Source organism: Sphaerodactylus townsendi, linkage group LG01 (genome assembly GCF_021028975.2).
Source record: "Sphaerodactylus townsendi isolate TG3544 linkage group LG01, MPM_Stown_v2.3, whole genome shotgun sequence".
NCBI lineage: Eukaryota > Metazoa > Chordata > Lepidosauria > Squamata > Sphaerodactylidae > Sphaerodactylus > Sphaerodactylus townsendi.
In genome coordinates, this window is record NC_059425.1 from 191,461,127 (window position 1) to 191,479,932 (window position 18,806).

The 18,806-nt window shown below is 53.6% G+C and overlaps 1 protein-coding gene across 10 annotated transcripts in view; it reads left to right on the forward strand.

The window, feature by feature from the left end:
* The window catches only part of PNPLA6 (patatin like phospholipase domain containing 6), a 55,743-nt gene extending 37,227 nt beyond the window's left edge, over positions 1–18,516 (forward strand). For 4 of the 10 annotated variants that reach the window (XM_048502189.1, XM_048502199.1, XM_048502179.1 and 1 more), the window contains 9 exons: positions 1,154–1,223; positions 3,257–3,373; positions 3,829–3,945; positions 10,007–10,155; positions 12,010–12,162; positions 14,141–14,257; positions 14,980–15,076; positions 16,842–16,960; positions 17,581–18,516. In XM_048502189.1, the coding sequence (XP_048358146.1) occupies positions 1,154–1,223; positions 3,257–3,373; positions 3,829–3,945; positions 10,007–10,155; positions 12,010–12,162; positions 14,141–14,257; positions 14,980–15,076; positions 16,842–16,960; positions 17,581–17,661 (1,020 nt within the window). In that variant the 3' untranslated portion in view covers positions 17,662–18,516. Of the gene's footprint in view, positions 1–1,153; positions 1,224–3,256; positions 3,374–3,828; positions 3,946–9,954; positions 10,156–12,009; positions 12,163–14,140; positions 14,258–14,979; positions 15,077–16,841; positions 16,961–17,580 lie in introns of those variants that run through there. The other 6 variants (XM_048502208.1, XM_048502224.1, XM_048502215.1 and 3 more) reach the window with 6 other exon arrangements.
* The last annotated feature ends 290 nt before the right edge of the window (positions 18,517–18,806 follow it).

Genomic DNA, 18,806 nt, shown 5'->3' on the forward strand with positions numbered 1-18,806 from the left:
CGGGGTGCCGGTCCTCTCAGGGTGAGTTGGGGAGGGGCGGAGAAGGCCAGGCCAGCTGACTCTGTCTTCTGCTAGGAGGGAGGAAAACTTTTGAAGCGCCACGTCTATCGCTCCGGTTAGGGTTAGGGTTAGTCCCCAAGCAGTTCAAGCATGAGAACAGGTTTTAAGATGCATGTACAGATGAAACCGATGAAACAATTCAACAGCATACAAACACACCGGTCACATAAATGGGAGGGCCACTGAGAGAGCATCAAACGAAGCTGAAAGTATGGAACAGGCTTCCCTCTGGGACGCACCTCTGAAGAGGCCGGCCACAGATGCCGGCGAAACGTTAGGAACCAGATCCACCGGGCCACGGCCACACAGCCCCCCGGAAAACCCACCACAACCAGTTGAATCCGGCCGTGAAAGCCCTCGACAACACAAGCAGAAAAGTCTTCACCAGTTGGCGATAGACATTAGAAGAGGGGGCAAGAAGGTCTCCCTGGGGAGGGAGTTGTACCGTTGGGGGGCCACAGCGGAGAAGACCAGGTTGGGTAGGTTGTGTCACCCAAATTCAGAATCCATCATTCTGAGGATTTTAACCCCCCCCCCCCCCGAAGCTATTCAGTGACGCTTCCTTACCCTGGGGTAGGATGCCAATGGTAGCTTTTCTGTATTAATTGTCATTTTTTTATATATTCCCCAATGCTGGCAGAAACTGAGCAAGTTATGCTGATCTGAGAGCCACCATAGTGTAGTGGTTAAGATCGGTGCACTCTAATCTGGAGAACAGGGTTTGACTCCCCACTACTTCACATGAGTGACGGACTCTTATCTGGTGAACCGGCTTTGTTTCCCCGCTCCTTCCTGTGAAGCCTGCTTGGTGACCTTGGGCCAGTCACGGTTCTTTCCGAACTCTCTCAGTCCCACCTACCTCACAAGGTGTCTGTCGTGGGGAGAGGAAGGGGAAGGAGCTTGTCAGCTGCTTTGAGACTCCTTGCAGTTGAGAAAAGTAGGGTGTAAATCAGACTCTTCTTCTAATGCATTAAAATGAGCATCACTTGACTGTTCTTGGTACAAACTTCTTGCTGAAGTCGCTTGCCCGTGAGCATCCCTGTGCCTGCTTCCCGCCTCTTGCAAGAGGCCCTGAGTGTTCTCTCTGTTGCAGGACCTCTGGCTCCCCTACTTCACTGTGACCACAGATATTACGGCCTCTGCCATGAGGGTCCACAAGGACGGTAAGCCTGCCTTTCCAGCAGCACAGACGCCACTGGGGGGCCGGGGCGTTTAGCGGAGACCTCTGTGCTCTGTGCTCCGACGTTTACCAGGGGGAGGGGGAAGCCCGTCTCCTTTGGATGCTCCTGCGGCTGGGGCAGGGGGCCCTGGCTGGGCTCTCAGAATGGACCTCCCACGCGGCTAGGTAGTTTCTGCTGGGGGGAGAGGTGGGGGAGGGGTGCTGCAATGGCTCAGCAGTTTGGACCTGCCCAGCAATCCTGCTGGCCCTCACGAGGGAGGACGTGGAAGCTGCGAATCGCAGCTGAGAGTGCCCAGGGGGAGTTGGAGGGGGGGGGTGCACATTCACTCTTCAGGTCCAATCGTGGTTGGCCTCCCCTCCTCCGCTCCTGTTGTGGGTGCGGGTGCCGTCCTTAGGAGGCAGACTTTGCAAAACCCCCACCAAAGAGACTCCCGTGGATCCAGAAATCCCTGGGGGGTGCGAGGCGGGGGCCAGGGGTTTCCCTTCAGGGCTGCCATTGAGGAATTGGCTGGAAATAGGTGGACTGAAGAGACTCCTGCGGGTCAGGGAGCGCTTTCTGGGGCCCAGGGCTGCGGCATCAGTGGATTCCTGTCCTTGGGCTTCCGTGCGGAAGTGAGCAACGCAGAGCTGTGTGGTCTGGTGAATTGCTTTCCACGCCACCTGGGGAGCCCCCCACTCACCCCTCATCCAGGTCGTGGGCCTGCCTCTCCTTCCTGCTGTTCACTAAACCTACTAACGGGACCACCTTGTTTTCTGTAGCGTGGACTGGAGCAGCCAGGTCACAGGGCTGGGTTTCTAAATGCGGGGAGGGGGGGGGGCTGCTGGTGGCGGGGCATGCCTGGCACAGAGAAGGGAGGGGGCAGCCTTTGCAGTATCCCTTCTTGCAAGCATCAGAGCTCACCTGGGACATTGTCTGCAGCCACACCTGTCCGCTGGGTGGGGGCTGTAACTGCCTGGCTTTCTCCATTCTCTCTCCTGTCCTTCCTAACACAGCTAACCCTTCCCCCCCCCCTCCACCCTCCCAACAGACGAGGGGTTTTCAGACTGGTGCTTTCTGTGGGTTCGTAGACGTGTCGGCGCCCTTTTGTTTCCGGGGGTTTGGGCTTTTGGACTCAGGCTTCACTGCAGGTTCTGCACCTTTTGCCAAAGTGAGGGGACAGGTGGTTTGATGCTGCAGCTCCCCCACGCACACACCCCCATGGGAGTTTCCCTGCCGAAGCCCCTTTGGAATTGTCCTTTTAATGTATCTCATTTACACCTCCCCTTGCCCAACAAGACTGGCAGCAGTAGGGCTCTCTCCTGCTCAGATCCCATTCATCTCAGGGGGCAAAGCCCTGGCAGTCCTTGTGACGTTTGTAGCAGTCTTCTACTGCTGTTTCACCAAGCAGAGGTTGCATGCCGGGTGTCCCAGCCAGCCGGTTTATTTAATTCATCTATTGTCCACCTTCCCCGTGGAGAATCCAGGAGGAGTTGCTGGCTGCCTCTCTGTTCTGGGACTCTCTCCTCTTAGCCCGGCTGAGCACACGTCTCTTCAACTGCCCTGTGTGGCATCTGGATTCATTCATACAAAGAATAGGGTCTGCTCTGCCCTACAGAATAGCTGCAGGCCTTTTGTCACTTGGTCCTTCATTACTTCTGAGGCCACCTGTTGGGAGGGAGGGAGGGAGGGAGGGAGGGAGGTTTGCTGGATCGCAGGGGCAAGAGAAAGTCTTTGGCTGTCTCCGGCAATCCCAGTGAAATGGCCGCTGCAAGAGAGAGGAGCTGGAGCATCCCACGGGTGGGGGGGGGGGGTGTTGGTCCCATGAAACAGGGCTGTGCCTATGCTACCTGGAGCCCCCCCCCCCCACCGCAGGGGGGTTTCTGTCCTCCAGTGAAGAAAGCCTTCCAGGCTTCATGCGCACCCGCCACCCGCACTGTATGATTCTGATGCTTCTGTCATTGTGTCATTTCCTGTCCTGTGCTCCTTCGCTCCCCCTCCCCCCTCCCTTTGAATGTGTCTCCATCTTCATCCGGCAGGCAGCGTCTGGCGCTTCGTCCGGGCTAGCGCCTCTTACAGCCCCTATTGGCCTCCTCTCTGCGACCCCAAGGACAGTCACTTGCTTGTGGATGGCTGCTATGTTAACAATGTCCCAGGTCAGCATCGCCTGTGGCTCGGTGGGGAAAGGGCGTCTTGGGCACAGCTTCCTCCGCTGAGCTGCTCTCCTCCTCCTCTGGTGTGACAGGCGTGGGTTTGAGAGTCTGAATCCAGCCCCACAAGCACACGTAGCCCAGGCGGGCAATTCTGCAAGGCATGGAGGGCTGGCCCACCGTGAGGGACGTGCAGAGCGTCTTCCAGTTTTGGAATGGGGGGGTGGTACTCTCTGGGGATGACGACGGGCTCAGAGCCTGGAAGGCAATTCTGTCCTATGTTGCTCAATTGCCTTGCGACGCGCCTTGCACAGGAATCACCCCCCCTCTCTCTGCCTCTGGGGCAAGTGGGCTACCGAGGGCTGGCTTCAGCTTGCACTTCTCCAAAGTGGGCTGCATTGCCTGCTGCTGCTCTGGGTTTCTCTCTGCTCTTCTGATTGCCTTTGTTCCCACACGGTTAGGCTCGCTCTGGCGGTACGTGCGAGCTAGCATGACCCTTTCCGGGTATCTACCGCCACTCTGCGACCCCAAGGACGGCCATTTACTGATGGACGGCGGCTACATCAACAACCTCCCAGGCAAGTATTGGCCACAGCAGGGCCGAGCAGGAGGACAGATTCACAGGCGCTCCTTGGCCTTGTGTTGCCCTCTGTGGCTTCTGCCCTAAAATTCTCCAGCCTTCCTCAGCAGCTGGCAGCCGGGAGAGAAAAAGCCGGGGAAGCGTTTGGGTGAACCTGTGCAAAGCCCCTGACGGGTGGAAATGGACAGGGAGAGATGGCTGTGTGGGCTGGCTTTGTGGGGGTTGCTTCCCCCTGACTCCTCCCTCCGATCTGATGCGAGTGAGAGAGCAGATCTCCGTCTGCTTGCTGGGACTCCTGTGCTTGCCACTCACGCAAGAGATGCGCTGTGACAACAAACACACCGCAGGGCTTCTAGTTCTGACTCCTCCTCTCCTCTGCCAAAGGAGAGCGAGGAGTCAGGAAGGCAGAGTCACGCGAGGAAAAGGGTCAGTGGCCAGCCCCACACCTGGGACTCTGCACGGGCACAGAAGCCGCTCTGGAAAGTTCTGGAGCCTGGGACTAAAACGGGCACCCAGACTCCTTCCTCAGCAGAAAGGCCCTGAGGGGAGGAGGCGAATGCAGCCCCACCCGGGTTGCCTCTGGACTGCCTCACTCTTCTCAGCTCTGCTTTTGTTCTCCAAGGAAATGGCCTCAAGTTTTTCTGGCTTCCTTTTTTCCCCTTTACCCATTAAAATATATCTGAGAAGCGCCCCCCCCCCCTTGGATCTTGCCTTTATTCTGTTCCCTCAACATCCCCTCTGCCTGTGGGCCTTTCTTTAACCCTTTCTGGGCCTGTGGGGGAGTGCTCCACTGGCGACCCTCACAACCACCACCTCTGGTGCTCTGGTGCGTCAGCAAGCAGCTCCGACACATGTGCCCCCTGCACCAAATAGTGGTTTCAAGGGAATTGTCGACATGCTCTGTCTTTCAGTCTTGTTCAGTTGGTGCATCCACTGTTTCTAACGGTGCTCTCCCAGATCCCCTTGGTTTGCCTTGAGTTCTGCTTGCCAACTGGGAGCCAAGTTTTCACCGAGTAGTTTGGCTTTTCCTGAGTAGCTGAAGCCTATTGGTTGGATGTTTTTGTTTTTATTCAAACCATATATTCAAGATCTGGGCACCCAAACAGGATTTCAAAGGTTTATGCTATTACTCAGCCCAACAGGATTCCTATTCTGCCCCCGCCATACCCTAATCCTTTCTGCCAACCTCCCTGCCATAGCCAGATTCTTGTGTGCAGAAATCAATTTATTGAACAGGATCCCAGCATGCAGCCACCAGTAATTCTTTGCTGGAACTAAATTTCAATACAGCATTTCTGGGTTAATATCCCTTCCCCTCCAGCCCCCTCCTTCAGGATCCTGGCAGGATGAAGCAACACAAAACAGAGTCTTCAAGGCCACACAGAGATAATGCTGTGGACGTAGCACACCTGGACCAGAAGGTGACAGACAAAGGCTCTGCAAGCTCTCTAGAAAGAGAGCTTTGAGCGCTCTTGGATGCCTGCCAAATAGATTTATACTCATCCAGTGCAGCCAAGTGGTCCTCAGCAACTTCTCTGACCTTTGCAGGTGACAGCAACAACTCTCTGACCATCCATATTTAGTAGTAGAGAAACAGATCTATGGACCTCCCTTTCAAAAAAGTCCCCTACGAAACTCCCCCCCGCCCCGAAAATGTGTGTTAGCCTCGCATGTTTAGCAAAGGCCCTGTTCACTGAGCTCCAGGGACTGAGACCTCGTGGCTGAAGCCTCTGCCCCAGTCAAGGCTGTAACTCACCTTCTAGCCTCTCCCAAAAGATCCGTTCTTACTGATAAAAACTGCAATGTGTCGTTGCCTCTCAGGGGTTTCTCAAAAGAGCTGGATGGCAGTTACAATAGAGCTGGTGACTCACCAGAAGCCCCACCTCTCAGGAGTCTGAGGCAAGCACATGCCCAAAAAACAAACCCCCCCCCCCCCACCAAAACAAAAGCCTTCCCAGGCCCTCAAAAACAAACAGGACCCTGGAAACACACACAGTTAAAGATCTGACTTTAAGGCTAACCCCTCCCCCCCCCCAAAAAAAAACAGCTCATGTTTTGCTCTCTGCTCAGCTACTTTCTGCTGCCCCTCAGAAACTACTCCTCTTCCTTGATCTCATGAAGGATGGCGGCACTCTCCTCTGCATTTCGAACTTTCTGTTCTGAAGAACCCGCACCTATACATACCATGTATGGGACCAATTTACTCCTGAATCACAGCTGTTCTTTATTTTTATTTGTTGTTTAACACCGAAAGAATCATTCTGCATCCAGATCTCTATTTTCGCCCCAAAGCTGTTCCTTTATTGTATCTCCTGTGGACGTTGCTCCACAGCTTGTTGGCTGTCAAGAGAGCTCCCCCACATGTTTTCTAGCTAAAAGTTCTGGAGGGACCGTAACGTTCCTCCATTATAGCGGATCTCAGAAGTGCAAGGGTGTCTCTCGGAGTGGCTCGTCTGTAGCAGCATCCCAGGCTAACCTTTGGCAAAGCAACTGGTACACAAATTTGTTGAACATAGCAGTTGCTTATTCAGCATTTCTGGAAGGAAGGAAGGAAATTCTTAGAGCTGCATGCTGGGCCATGGTTTATAAACTGTATACCATGTGTGGACGATGCAGAGACTGAAATGTGAACAATTTGTGCACTTTCTGCTTTTGAGTCATCAGGGTAAGTACACAACCTGCCCTTTTTGCTGCTGGCGTCTCGGTGCCTTTCACTCAGGAAGAACTCCTGGTGTCCCTCAGAAGGGACAAAGCCGGTCTCCTTGGAGCAGGTCTGGAAGGCTTGGATTTCCCGGAGGTGCTCCTGAACTGGTGCAGAATCCCACATGTGTTGAGTGCAAAGACCCCCACTCAGGGTGGGCAGAGGGAGATCTGTCCCAGGAAGCAGTTTGGCTTGTGGGTGGCCTCAGTTGGTATCTTGTGCACTTTCAACCCATACAGGAGACCCCTGCCTATGCGTCTCTTTTCTGCTGGTCCCTTGTTTGTTCCAGACCCTCCACCCTGTAAGTGGTGGTGTGGCTAGATCCAGTGGAGGCTGTGCGGTTTACACAGCAGGAGGGCTGCTTTGGGCCAACTAACTTGTTGCCAGGATTGTAATGGGGGGCAGGAGGGATGTCTTATATCCAACATTTCCACAATGTGGAAAGCAGCTTACAAAATGTGCACTGTTCAAAACATAGCTGAAACGCATACGTCAGATTAAAAGTGCAACTCTTCCCAGAGCCAGGTTTCAGGGGGCACTGGACACACACCTGCACGGCCCCCGCCTACCTACACGTCAGGGCATGCTCCCAGCCCTGATTCCCGCAGCTACCGGTTAGGGTCTGCTCAGAGGCCCTGGCTGTCTTGGCTCTCAGGCAGAAAAGGGTCTTTCACTCTCTCTAGGACCTGGTGGTTAACTGGAGATACTGAGGACCGAACCCTTGACCTTCCGCATGCCAAACAGAATGCGCTGCTGCTGACCCATCGTCTCTCCTTTTTCTCAGCTGAGCTCTGCAAGTTTAGAACAGAAGGCAGCCAGCACAGAATGCTTTTTCTCTCCCAATCTCTGCAGAGCAGATTTGTCCTTCAGGAAAAAAGATTGTGTGTCCCCCCCCCCCCCCCCCCATTTGTAAGGTTACAGATGTACGGAAAAAAGACAAGCATGTCCAAGCGGCTGTTCAAACACATCAAAAGATGAGCCAAAGATAAGATAAAGGTAGCTGGCGGGGGGGGTGTCTGGCTGCTGTTTCTGTGGGGGAGCTCGTCCTGTGTGGCAGCCGCCAAAATGGCCATGACGTCTGTGTTGAGATGCCTCAATGGTTGCATGTCAGCCCTTGAAAGATCTTAAAATATTGATAACTACAAGTCATGAAGGACAAACGCGACTTGTCCATCCCATGTTCCTGCTTCTGGACAAGTTGTTGTTTTTAATATCACATCTGCCAGTTCTTTAGCCAGTTGTTGGCTTTTCATTACAATTTGACCAGCCCCAGAGGCCGCCTGGGACGTTGTAATGTATCGGTGTAGTATTTGTGCAGATCCCAGGAGGGCTGCCTTCTGAATTTGACAAATGTTGATTCTGTCAATTTGAAGATGTTTCAAGTGCTGCCCGAGTGTTTTCAAGATGGCGCCCAGCGTGCCGATTGCCACTGGGACAACCTCGGCTGGTTTGTGACGCTGAAGCTCGATTTTCAAATCATGGCATCTAATGACCTTTTCATGTTCTTTTTCAATGACCCTGCTGTCTCCAGGGACTGCTATGTCGGTGATGGTCACTTTCCTGTCCTCGATCACTGTGATGTCCAATGATGTGCCAACATTTTGTCCGTTTGGATTTGAAAGTCCCACATGATTATTATTATTATTATTTAATATTGTTTCTTGTTATTAATAATTTGTTTAATTCCACTCCATGTAAGGAAGGACTTTATCACTCAGCAAAGGGTTAAATTGTGGATTCGCTGCCAGTGGAGAGATGCGGGCCACAAGCTTAGAGACTTTAAGGGCGTGTGAGGTTTGTGAAGGAGGACGAAAGGCATCTTCCTCAGAGGAAGTGACCCTCTGCCCTCCAGCCCTAGAAGGCCACGTGGGGAGGGCCTCTCTGCCCTGTCTCCTCACTCTCCAGGATTGGGGGGGGGGGCACTCTGTGCAGCAGGACACTGATCTAGATTGACCACTGGAGTCCTCTTCATCCCTGGAGCCCTAGTTTGGATCTTTTCTGGTATCTCCACGTCCCTCAGTGGCTCTCAGGTGGAGAGCAGCCCAGAGGTGGGACTTGCTGAACTGCTGTGGTTTGGCCTGATGCTTCTGCTACTTCAGTTGTGGCTTCCAGTGTGGCTGGGCCCTGTTGTTAAAAACTGGGGCTTTTGGTATAACTGGGATGGTTTGTTGACTTCTAGCCTTTTGTGGCCCCACTGTTCTTCCAAGAGAGGCTCAAAGAAGCTGACAGTGGCGTTCTCTGCACCCCAATTTTATTCTCACAACCACCAACCTGTGAGGTGGGTGAGGCCAAGAGAGACGATTGCTCAGAAAGGCCTGTTTCTGTTCAGATTGTCTGGGTGAGTCATGCAGCCCCCTCCCCTGGACGTCTGACCCTCTGGCCCTTGCACCAAGTCGCGTGACTGTGGCCTCCCTCCCTGCCCATAAAAGGCAAGAAGCAGCGCTGGTTTTCCAGACGTGAAGGTCTTCTCCAGCCCACACTGGCGCCATCATAAGGACTGGAGACACCGGTCCATTTAACCAGGTTTTTTTTAATCTGGACCCCCACCTTCTCCAGAGCTCCAGCTGGCTGACCATCAGGCATTGATAAAAGTATAAAAATAACCATTTGAAACTTCAGTTGTTTAATAAAATGAGGCTGTGTCCATCTTTGCCAGAGGTACGTCCTGTGGTGAAAAGAGCACTCAGCCTGTCAGATGAACCCGACTTACTGGGGGGGTCTGGGGGGGGTCATCATCAAAGCGCCAGGAACACCCCAGGAGTGATGAAGAGGGTTCTCGTGTGTGCCTGTGTGCGCGCATTCACACACGCAGGCACACATCCTTGCATCAGAGAAGCAGGGCACAGAGAGCGCCCCTCCCATGACTGCCGGGGAGGATAATTACGGTGGGGCTGCGTTTGTTTGGCCTCCCCTCCCCCTGCTGATATTATTATTATTAGTATTTCCTTTGCTTTTTCTTCCTTTCCCCTCCATCCAGTATGGACGTGGTTGTGGTTTTCACCATCCCCCCTTGGGGTGCTGTGCTGTAAATATGAATTTTATTATTTTAAAGTATGTATTATGTTTTCATGTTGCAAGAGGCCCTGAGCCCGTGTGGGGAATGGCCTCTTGTGAATGACACAAACACACACATGAATGATAATAAAGTTGCCAAACAGCATGGAGACGACATCCTGCGGCTCAAACAGCATTTCGTAACGTGGAGGCAAACAACAGGATCTTTTGTCTTCAGGCAGTTGGGAACCCAAAGCCCTGCCCTCCCCCAGCTGACCCTGTTGTTGTGTTGTCAAATCTCCCTCCCTCCAGAAATGGCGTCTCTCGGCCCCTCTGAACCCTCTCTCTCCCCCCCACCCCTTAGCGGACATTGCGCGCAACATGGGGGCCAAGACAGTCGTTGCCATCGATGTGGGCAGCCAGGACGAGACCGACCTCTGCAACTACGGGGACAGCCTCTCGGGGTGGTGGCTGCTCTGGAAGCGCCTCAATCCCTGGGCGGAGAAAGTGAAGGTGAGGCGCTCTCTCCGTGCTGTTGTCCCGGGGGGCCCACTGAGGCTGGCCGGGCGGAGCCCCCATCTCAGCAGCCTCTTTCTGGGCAGTGCTCTCCATCAGGAGGGATCCCTGGGGGGCAGGGGGCAAAGCTGCTGCTGCTGCTGCTGCTGCGGACTTCTGGGGCCCAAGGCCATCGCTCCGGGGCCTGTTGCCTGGCCCTCGAGAACGCACTCCTGAACAGCGGCACCGCCTGGCCGATTTGGCAGGCCACCTTGCTTGCAGGGCAGCTCCGCTGGGTAGATGGAGCCTAACTCAGTGCTGCTCCGCGGGGCCCCTGTGCAGCCCCAGCCCTGGGCAGAGGTGGGTGGGGCTGTTGTGGGGCGGGGGTGGGACACTGGCTCATCTGGCTTTAGTTAAGGCACGGGGAGAAGGTTGCTTAGAGTGGATATTTATGCAAATAAGGTGTTGCCATGAGAAGTCTTGCCCCCAGCACTGTTTTCCTAATCTAGCCCCTCACCCCGCTCCCCAGACATACGCAGGGCTCTTTTAGCAGAAAGGGGAAGCACTGGGAAATCTTTTTGTGCTTGTAAAGGTAATTAGAAGCTGGGGCGATCGAGGGGCACAGAATCTGTGCTGTAGTACCCTGGGCAAAATTCACCCCCTGTTTTATTCCTGGATCTAGATAGAGAATCTAGACTAATCAGTTTTATAAGAATTAATCTATTGAAGTATTGTCAACAGCTTTCACAGCTGGAATCAACTGGCTGTTGTGGGTTTTCCACGCTGTGTGGCCGTGGTCTGGTGGTTTTTGCTCCTAACACTATTGTGACATGCCTCTGAAGAGAAGAACCATAGATCCAGGTGAAGGAGTAAAAACTACCAGAGCACAACCACACAACACACAGCAGCCAACCTATTGAAGCACGTGGCCTCAAATGTCTTCAGGATCTGATGAAAGTTGTTTCTGACGATGCAAATGAAGTACTTGTGAGTTCTGTCCCTTGAGCTCAGACTACAAACTTGACAGAAAGCCTTCCATGTGACGTTTCATTAAACAATAAATGGTTCTGTTTGTTAGATGAGACATTAGAAAATATAGGAATGTGAAAACTGATTCTATAGATACTGCAAAAACAAAAGGCAAGATTATCAAAACTTCTGTTATTTTTCAACCCAAGTATACAGAGCTTGCTTGTAATATTTTGCTTATTGCATTATGCATTTTTATTTTTTAAAAAAGCAATCTTATTTTACACGAAACCGATATATGCTTACTGTCATGTTGGAAGCAAGATTAGAAGAGGCCAAATGTAATCTCTGTCAAAGTGCAAAAAATCTTAACACGTCTTAATTAGCTGTCAGAGGTCAAAGAAAATCCTTGTGCAATCAGAATTCACTGATGTAGCTGGGCCTGGTAGGATAATCCCACAATGCATAAAGGATCAGCAAGAAACCCTTGACGATATGGTCAGAAGAACACTGCTGTGTCCTCAGCCTGCCTCAGCCTGCAGTTAGCTCCAGTGTGGAGCACAGGCAATCTCTCTCTCTCTCTCTCTCACCCCCTGGGGTAATAACTGGCTAGGCAAAGGAGCAGTTTCAGGAAAAGATGCCCACTTCTGTGCTGCACTCTGGTTTGAATGGTTCCCGCCCCCACTCCCCAACACTACTCAGTTCACTGTTCACAAATGTAGGAGCCTCTGATGGAGACGAGAGAGCAAGAACAGGCGAGGGGGTTACATAAATGCAGGGTAAATGAGAAGTGGGGGTGGGAGGGGGTTGTGGGCCGAGGCTGTGCCTGCCCAAAAGGGGGAGCCAGGAGGACCACTCCTTGAGCGGAGCCTTCATGGGACTCGTCCCGTCCTTCCCTTCAAGGTCCCGGACATGGCCGAGATCCAGTCCCGCCTGGCCTACGTTTCGTGCGTGCGGCAGCTGGAGGTGGTGAAGACCAGTTCCTACTGCGAATACATCCGGCCTCCGATCGATCGCTTCAAGACCATGGATTTTGGCAAGTTCAACGAAATCTACGTGAGTCCTGGTGACCAGCTGGGCAGCTTTTGATGTCTGCCTTGAGCACTCGTAAAAGGGGTCTGTTCATCTTTTTTGAAAAGAGGTTAGAAAGTCTGAATGTAAAGTAACTTTCCTGCGCCTTGGACTCTCGCTGCTTGCCTAGTGAGGAAAGCTGTCTCCTATTTTACCTATTTGCTAGGGAGGCTGGGCGCGCTTCCGGTGGCTCGGGGCTATTTATTGGCGCTCTGTTGCTCCTTCAGTGGGGCTGCATCATTCACACACATGGTTTGGTCATGTGTCCATGTCACCCTAGGTCCGTGGTGGCGAACCTTTGGCACTCCAGATGTTATGGACCACAATTCCCATCAGCCCCTTCCAGCATGGCCAACTGGGAATGGGAATTGTGGTCCATAACATCTGGAGTGCCAAAGGTTCACTGATGGGAATTGTGGTCCATAACATCTGGAGTGCCAAAGGTTCGCAACCACTGCCCTAGGTCATCGCTTTGGCATATAACTGTGTGTGAATGACGCAGCCCTACTGAAGGTGAAAGACAAATTGGCACCGTGAAGGTGTCTGCTCTTCAGTGGGGCAAAGTCATTCTCATTTTTCCCACCCTGAGGTTAATTTAGAAGGTGAGATTTATTTTTCAGGTGGAGCAGAGATTGTTACTTCTGGAGGGAAAGGGGAAGGACGGCCCCCTGTAGTTGTGGGGGGAGCAAGTTTTCTATCTCCCTGCTCAGACAGTAAGGGCCTGACCAAACCGGGGGGGGGGGGGGGCAGGCTCTGGAATCGCCGTCCCCTGATTTGGAAAAGCTGTTTCTCTAAACTCTGCCCTGTGGGCACTGTGTTCACTTAGCAGTTAAAGAAATGCGTTGTGAACATGCTCAGGAATCCTTTCCACGGTTCTCCCTCAATATAATCCAAGACTAAGTCCTGGCACTGAAAACTATGGCAGGGGCCCAGACCGAGTGACCTGCCCCGTGCTCAGTCCCAAATGACTCGGCCAGGTCAGACAGAGTTTCTGCTGACCCGCCCCAAATTCTAATGCTATACATCAGTGATTCCTCTGTTGGCAGGGGAAGGCGTGGAGCCGTGCTGACCCCAGCCCCAAAATCTGCTTTGACGCAGGGTCTCGGCCACAGGACTTGTGATAGAATAACAAGGCGCTTCTGTACATGTGCAGAGTGCCTTCCCCTTTCTGAGTAATTGCAGTCCAGGACAGAAGGTGCTCCTCCTACGCTGGCTTGAATTTCCCACATCTGCCTTGGAAAATGGGGAGGGGGCACCATCTCTGGAGACTTTCTGCAGAGGCCGCCTTGCCATTGGCCCATGCCAGTCTCTGCCCCCCCCCCCCACCACTTGTCCCTCTCTGCTCCTGAGGGAAATCCCCCACTGGATGGGGGGCTCAGTCCTCTGAGAGCCCCCAAAACACAATAATTCCCCTGCTGACTTTATCCCCACCTGAAGGAGATGAAGGGAAAACATCAAAGGGCCTCTGGAGAAAAGGTGATGGGGAAAAGCAGCAGGTAATGAATTTGGTCACAGAGGGGTTAATTACCTCCGCTGCAGGTGACTTGTCGCTGCCCCTCCCCCATTCCTTCCCAGGCAATTCAGAGAAATTGTTTATTCATTTCCCCTAAATGTTACTACAAAGGAAAAGATTATTTTTAAAAAAACCCTAATAGCTGGGAATTAAGAGATAAGGAAACATTTGGAGAGGGGTTGGTAACCCCAAATGCCTCCCCACCCCAGGTAGCTGCAGGCCTGTCAAGATATCCTTGTTCCTGATCTCTCTCCCCCCACCCATCAGCATTGGAGGTTGTGGCTGACAGAATTTTGGATGACGGCACATCTCTCTCAGCGACTCCCTCTTGGGACTTTGCCATAGACTCTGAACGTTCATTTATATCTCAAAATGCCACCGGGGCCTCAGTTGTGGGAGCCCCACGGCCAGGTCTGGATCGCCTCCACTCTGCTCTTCTCTCCTCCATAGGATGTGGGTTACCAACACGGAAAAGTGGTCTTTGATGGCTGGTGTCGTGGGGATATCGTTGAGAAGATGGTGAAAGACTGGCATTCTGCAGACGTCTACGAGAGCAAACGCATGGATGTAAGTGGATGCAACTCTCCCTTCCAGCCCCTTTTCTCTCCTCTGTTTGGCCCTGCCCCACCCCCACTCCAAAGGGGAAGGAGGGACGTCACACGAACACCCATCGGCCCCTCAGTCCACCCAGGCCAGTCGTGTCTCCCCAGGAACTCAGGCAGAGGAAGGTCCTCCATGTCACCTTCAGCCAGGAGGAGGAGGAAGAGAGTTGGATTTATATCCCCCCCTTACAGGAGATTTATATCCCCTCCCCCACAGGAGAGAGACTCAAGGTGGCTTACAAACGCCTTGCCCTTCCCCCCTCAGAACAAACACCCTGTGAGGTAGGTGGGGCTGAGAGAGCTCTGAAAAGCTGTGACTAGCCCAAGGTCACCCAGCTGGCGTGTGTGGGAGTGCACAAGCCACAAGGCATGGGGTTAGAACCATGGACAATGTAAGAAGCCCTTGGACATGAGCACCGCACCCTGTGGGCCTGATCAGGATCTGTGGGCTGGACCCACAGGTGCCCTCATATCTAATTGGCCCTCGGTCAGAGAGCAAAGGTGTAAATTCTTTTCCTTTTACACCCAGTTAGGGAAATCACAGGGCTGCACCGTTTGAATCCACGTCAACTCCCAGAATCCTGAGCTCCTCTTCCCCTCTGTCAGGTGCCCTGCTGAGCCCCTCCCCCCAATTCTCCCTTTAAGCCCTCCGCCTCAACACACCCACCTTCTTTCCTCCGGCTCCAGGTGCTGACATGTCCCAGTGCGGGATTCACCGACCTGGCTGAGATCGTGTCTCGCATTGAGCCAGCAAAGAGCTACGTGTCAGACAGCTACGCAGATGGTGAGTCCCAGCCCTTGGTGGGTTTGACTTCCCTCAGGTGGGAGGCCGGGTTCACAACCCTGTCTGGCAGTGGACGCATCTATGCGTCATTTTCAGCACCCCTGACCCGCACCCAGCTTCAAAGGAGAGCTGTGCGGGACTGCAGCAGCAGACCGAGGTTGAAGTCCATTTGCAGCTTGGAGGCCAACAAGATTTTCAAGGTCTAAGCTTTCAAAGGGAGACGTGGTTCTTGCAAGCTTCTCCTCCCCCCCCCTCCCCCCCCGCCAATCATGGCGGTCTCTGAGGCGCTTCTGGGTTTGCATCTAGCTCTCCCGACATGTCCTGGCTCCCAGGAAGAAAAGTCTTCTCAAGCTCAAAGCATTCACGGCAACACACAAGCCCCGAGTCAGATTGTCTCACTGCTGCTCTGAGGCCAGAAGTCACAGGTCGCATTAAACATTTGACTCTGGCTGCAAAGTGTGTTTAATTCCCCTTCTCCCAGGCCACAGGACTAGAACACCTTCTTTGTGTCACAACATTGTCTGTGTTGTCCACCCTGTCATTTGCTGCAGCTACAGGCAGAAAAAATGTATTTTTGTTTTTATCCTTCTGTCACGATGAACCCACTATAGCCCCTGGGCTGTTCACTAGGTCAGTGAGGGTCAGCTGAACTAAGGTCTGCAACGGCAAGCCCTTTGCTTCCCCCCGCCCCCCGGCCTGCTTGAGGGCTCCCTCTGGGCCAGCCACAGATTTGCAGAGGGGCTTCCATGAGGAGGAGACAGTGGAGCCCAGTGGTTGGGTTCTTGGGGTGAATTCCAGGGTGGAGGTCGTTGCTCCACCCAGTTTAGCCTAATTTCCAGTATATTTTCATTTCTTATCCTCCCCATTTCCTCAAAGGGTTTGGGGCAGTGAATCTGGTCCTCTTCTCCTGCCCTTTACTGACACCAATGCCCTGGGAGGTGGGTTGGGCTGTGAGAAAAGGACCCCATGAATTTTCTGGTTTATTGGGACTTGAAGGGGGGGCCTCAGGCGTCGTCAGGCACGCCAACCCCGCTGGTTCTCTTGTGTGCCTCTCTGTGATACGGCTCTGCCTTTATTCCTACACAATATTCTGTGAGATCCTGTCCCTGATTTTTGTTTGGCCTCCACCATTGTGGAGGGAATAGCTGTGAGGAATTCTCATGGCACCATCTTGGCGACTTCACCTCACAGGGTGTTTGTGGGCGGGGGAGTGAAAGGAGATTGTCAGCCCCTTTGAGTCTCCTTTCAGGAGAAAAAGGGGGGGTATAAATCCAAACTCCTCCCCCTCCCCCTCCTCTTCTACTTCTTCTTCTGTATCTGGAGTCAGACAGAGCAAGTTCTGGCTGGCAGTGTGGAGAGCTCAGACACAGGCAGGCACACGCGCACACACACACACACAAACTCTAACCATGCAGAATAAAAGAGGGAGGCCACATGTACAACTGTTTGAAAATCACAGGTTAGGAGATTATTGTCAGGACGGAGGGGGAGGATATATTTATTTTATTTAAAACATTTATATTGCATAGTTCTCCCCAAAGTAGCGTGCCTCGGTCTCCCGTCTCCCGTCTTGTCCTCACACAACCCTGTGTGTGAGTGGCCTGAGGTCACATGGCAGAGGGGGGATTCGGACCTGGGTCTCCGGGATTCTCCTCTGACACTTCAGCCTCTGCGCCACACTGACTTTCGAAGGACCGGTTCTGAGGGAAGGGTGCAGCTTTGTGAGAATCTCGAGGGGTTGTGAGATTTCTCTTTGCCCCCAAAGCAGGAGAGGAATCAGACTACCTGACGGAGTACGAGGAGGACGGAGTGGATGCCATGCAAGAGGAGGAAGGTCAGGAACTTCTGTTTGCCCCAGGCGAGCAGAGTGTCGCCTTTGAAACGGTAGGTGGGGAGCCCCCCTGGCCTGTGTGGGGCAGCTCACGTCCTCCTCCTCTGCACTTGTGGAGGGACACGCCTGCTCAGGCCAAGAGCACCCAAAGTGAATCCCCTTCCCTGGGCCTGCCTCTTTCGGCTGGCGCATCCCGGGGGCCAACGAAATGGCAAAGGCTGGGAGAGGGTGGGCGGTGGGGGGGAAAACAGCCACTCAGCTGAGCCTGGAGGGGTCCCGCTCCAGCATCCGGGGGGGAGCCATGTCGGAGGGAAGTCAGATCGGGAGAGAGCAGGAAGACCAGCACTTCAGACCCACACGGAGACACAGCCAGCCGTCCACGCACTCATCCTGCCACAGCGATCTTGGTGGTCGCCCCGTGTGCCACCAAACTTACCTCATGGCTGCAGCCGATACACTCCCGATCTGTAGAGCAGCTGGAAAATGAGGGGGAGGTTTCTAGTTTTAAAGAAGGCTAGATCCCCAAAATCACGGAAGACGGTGTGCCCCCCCTCAGTTGGTAAAAAAAGGCCTCTCACAGCTGCATGTAGCATTTTGCCGTTTGGTTTCTGACAGCCATTCTCTGCCGTACCTTGTAAGTGGCTCACAGCACCACGCTCTGTCTTCTTTCCAGGATGAGGAGAAGAGCCTTCGACACCGCTGCCGACGGACCTCCCAGGAGACTCCTCAACCGCTGGGCCCAGCCTCGCCTTGAGGACAGTTCTGACTGAGCCACAGGGGGGGGGGGGCTGCAGCCAGACTTTGCCCTCCCCTGACAGGCCGCTATGTGGGTGGGGGCGCAGGGAGTCCCACACCTCTCGCACCGAGGAGCGCTTTGCTTCCGCCCAGCATAGCAGTAGAATCTCAGCTCCAGTTGCCGCCACGGGCGTCGGCTGCAGAAGGCCACGCAGTGAACATGGCGCCACTCGCCCACAGCGGCCCTTTGCTGGAGTGGGGCTCTGAGACCATCATGCTTTCAGGGCAGGAGCCACAAGGAAGGGCTCCCTTTCTAAGACTGGCCAGTGGGCACATCACACGTCTGCTGTGAGCAGGAGGGGCGTGAGAAGAGAAGAGGCAGGAGGTGCAAGCACATGGAGCCGCCTTCTGTCGAGTGGGGCCATTGGACCAAAGGCCAGGCTTGTCTGCTGTGGCTGGCAGAGAGCAGCTCTCTCAGGAGGGCGGGGGGGGGGGGTCCCTTTTAACTGGTGCTGGAAGATTGAAGCTGGGGCCACCTGCATGCACAGGAGGTCTCCCCCCGGCCCCCGGGTGCCAAAACATTTCATCTCCCCTTCTGTTTGGGCCAGACAGGCTTGGGCCCTCTGATTGGCTGGCATGGAGGTGAATCCATTCCTTGACCCAAGCGGAGGGAAGACCCCCCAGCTCTCCTGCTTAAGCTGCTGCTGCCGCCGCTGCCTCCACCACCACTAGCAGCACACGTTGGCTTTATGTTGCTTGTTTGCCAGAGGTTTCAGATTGCAGCCACACTGACAGATCTTCGGGTTTTTTAAATGGATAAATTGCTATTAATGTCATGGATGGAATAAAAGAGAGATGCTTGTTCGGTACGAAACAATCTACGAAAAAGATTATTGAGTCCTGAGCCTTCTCTGGTCCGGTGGGCTGGCACACGAGCCATTTCAGCCGAGTAGAATCAGCCCCACGTTTGAGCAGAGGATGCCTCAGGGAACTTATCAAAGATTGTGTTGCACCTTTGCACATTCAAACTCAAAGGAAAAGGCTAATGCAGTGTGGTCTTTATGAGCCACCTCTGTTGAATTGTTCTCTGGATCAGAAATGTTTATGCCACAATAAGTCTGTGCACATTTAAGGTGCCCAAACATGTTCCTTTGGCAGCATCAC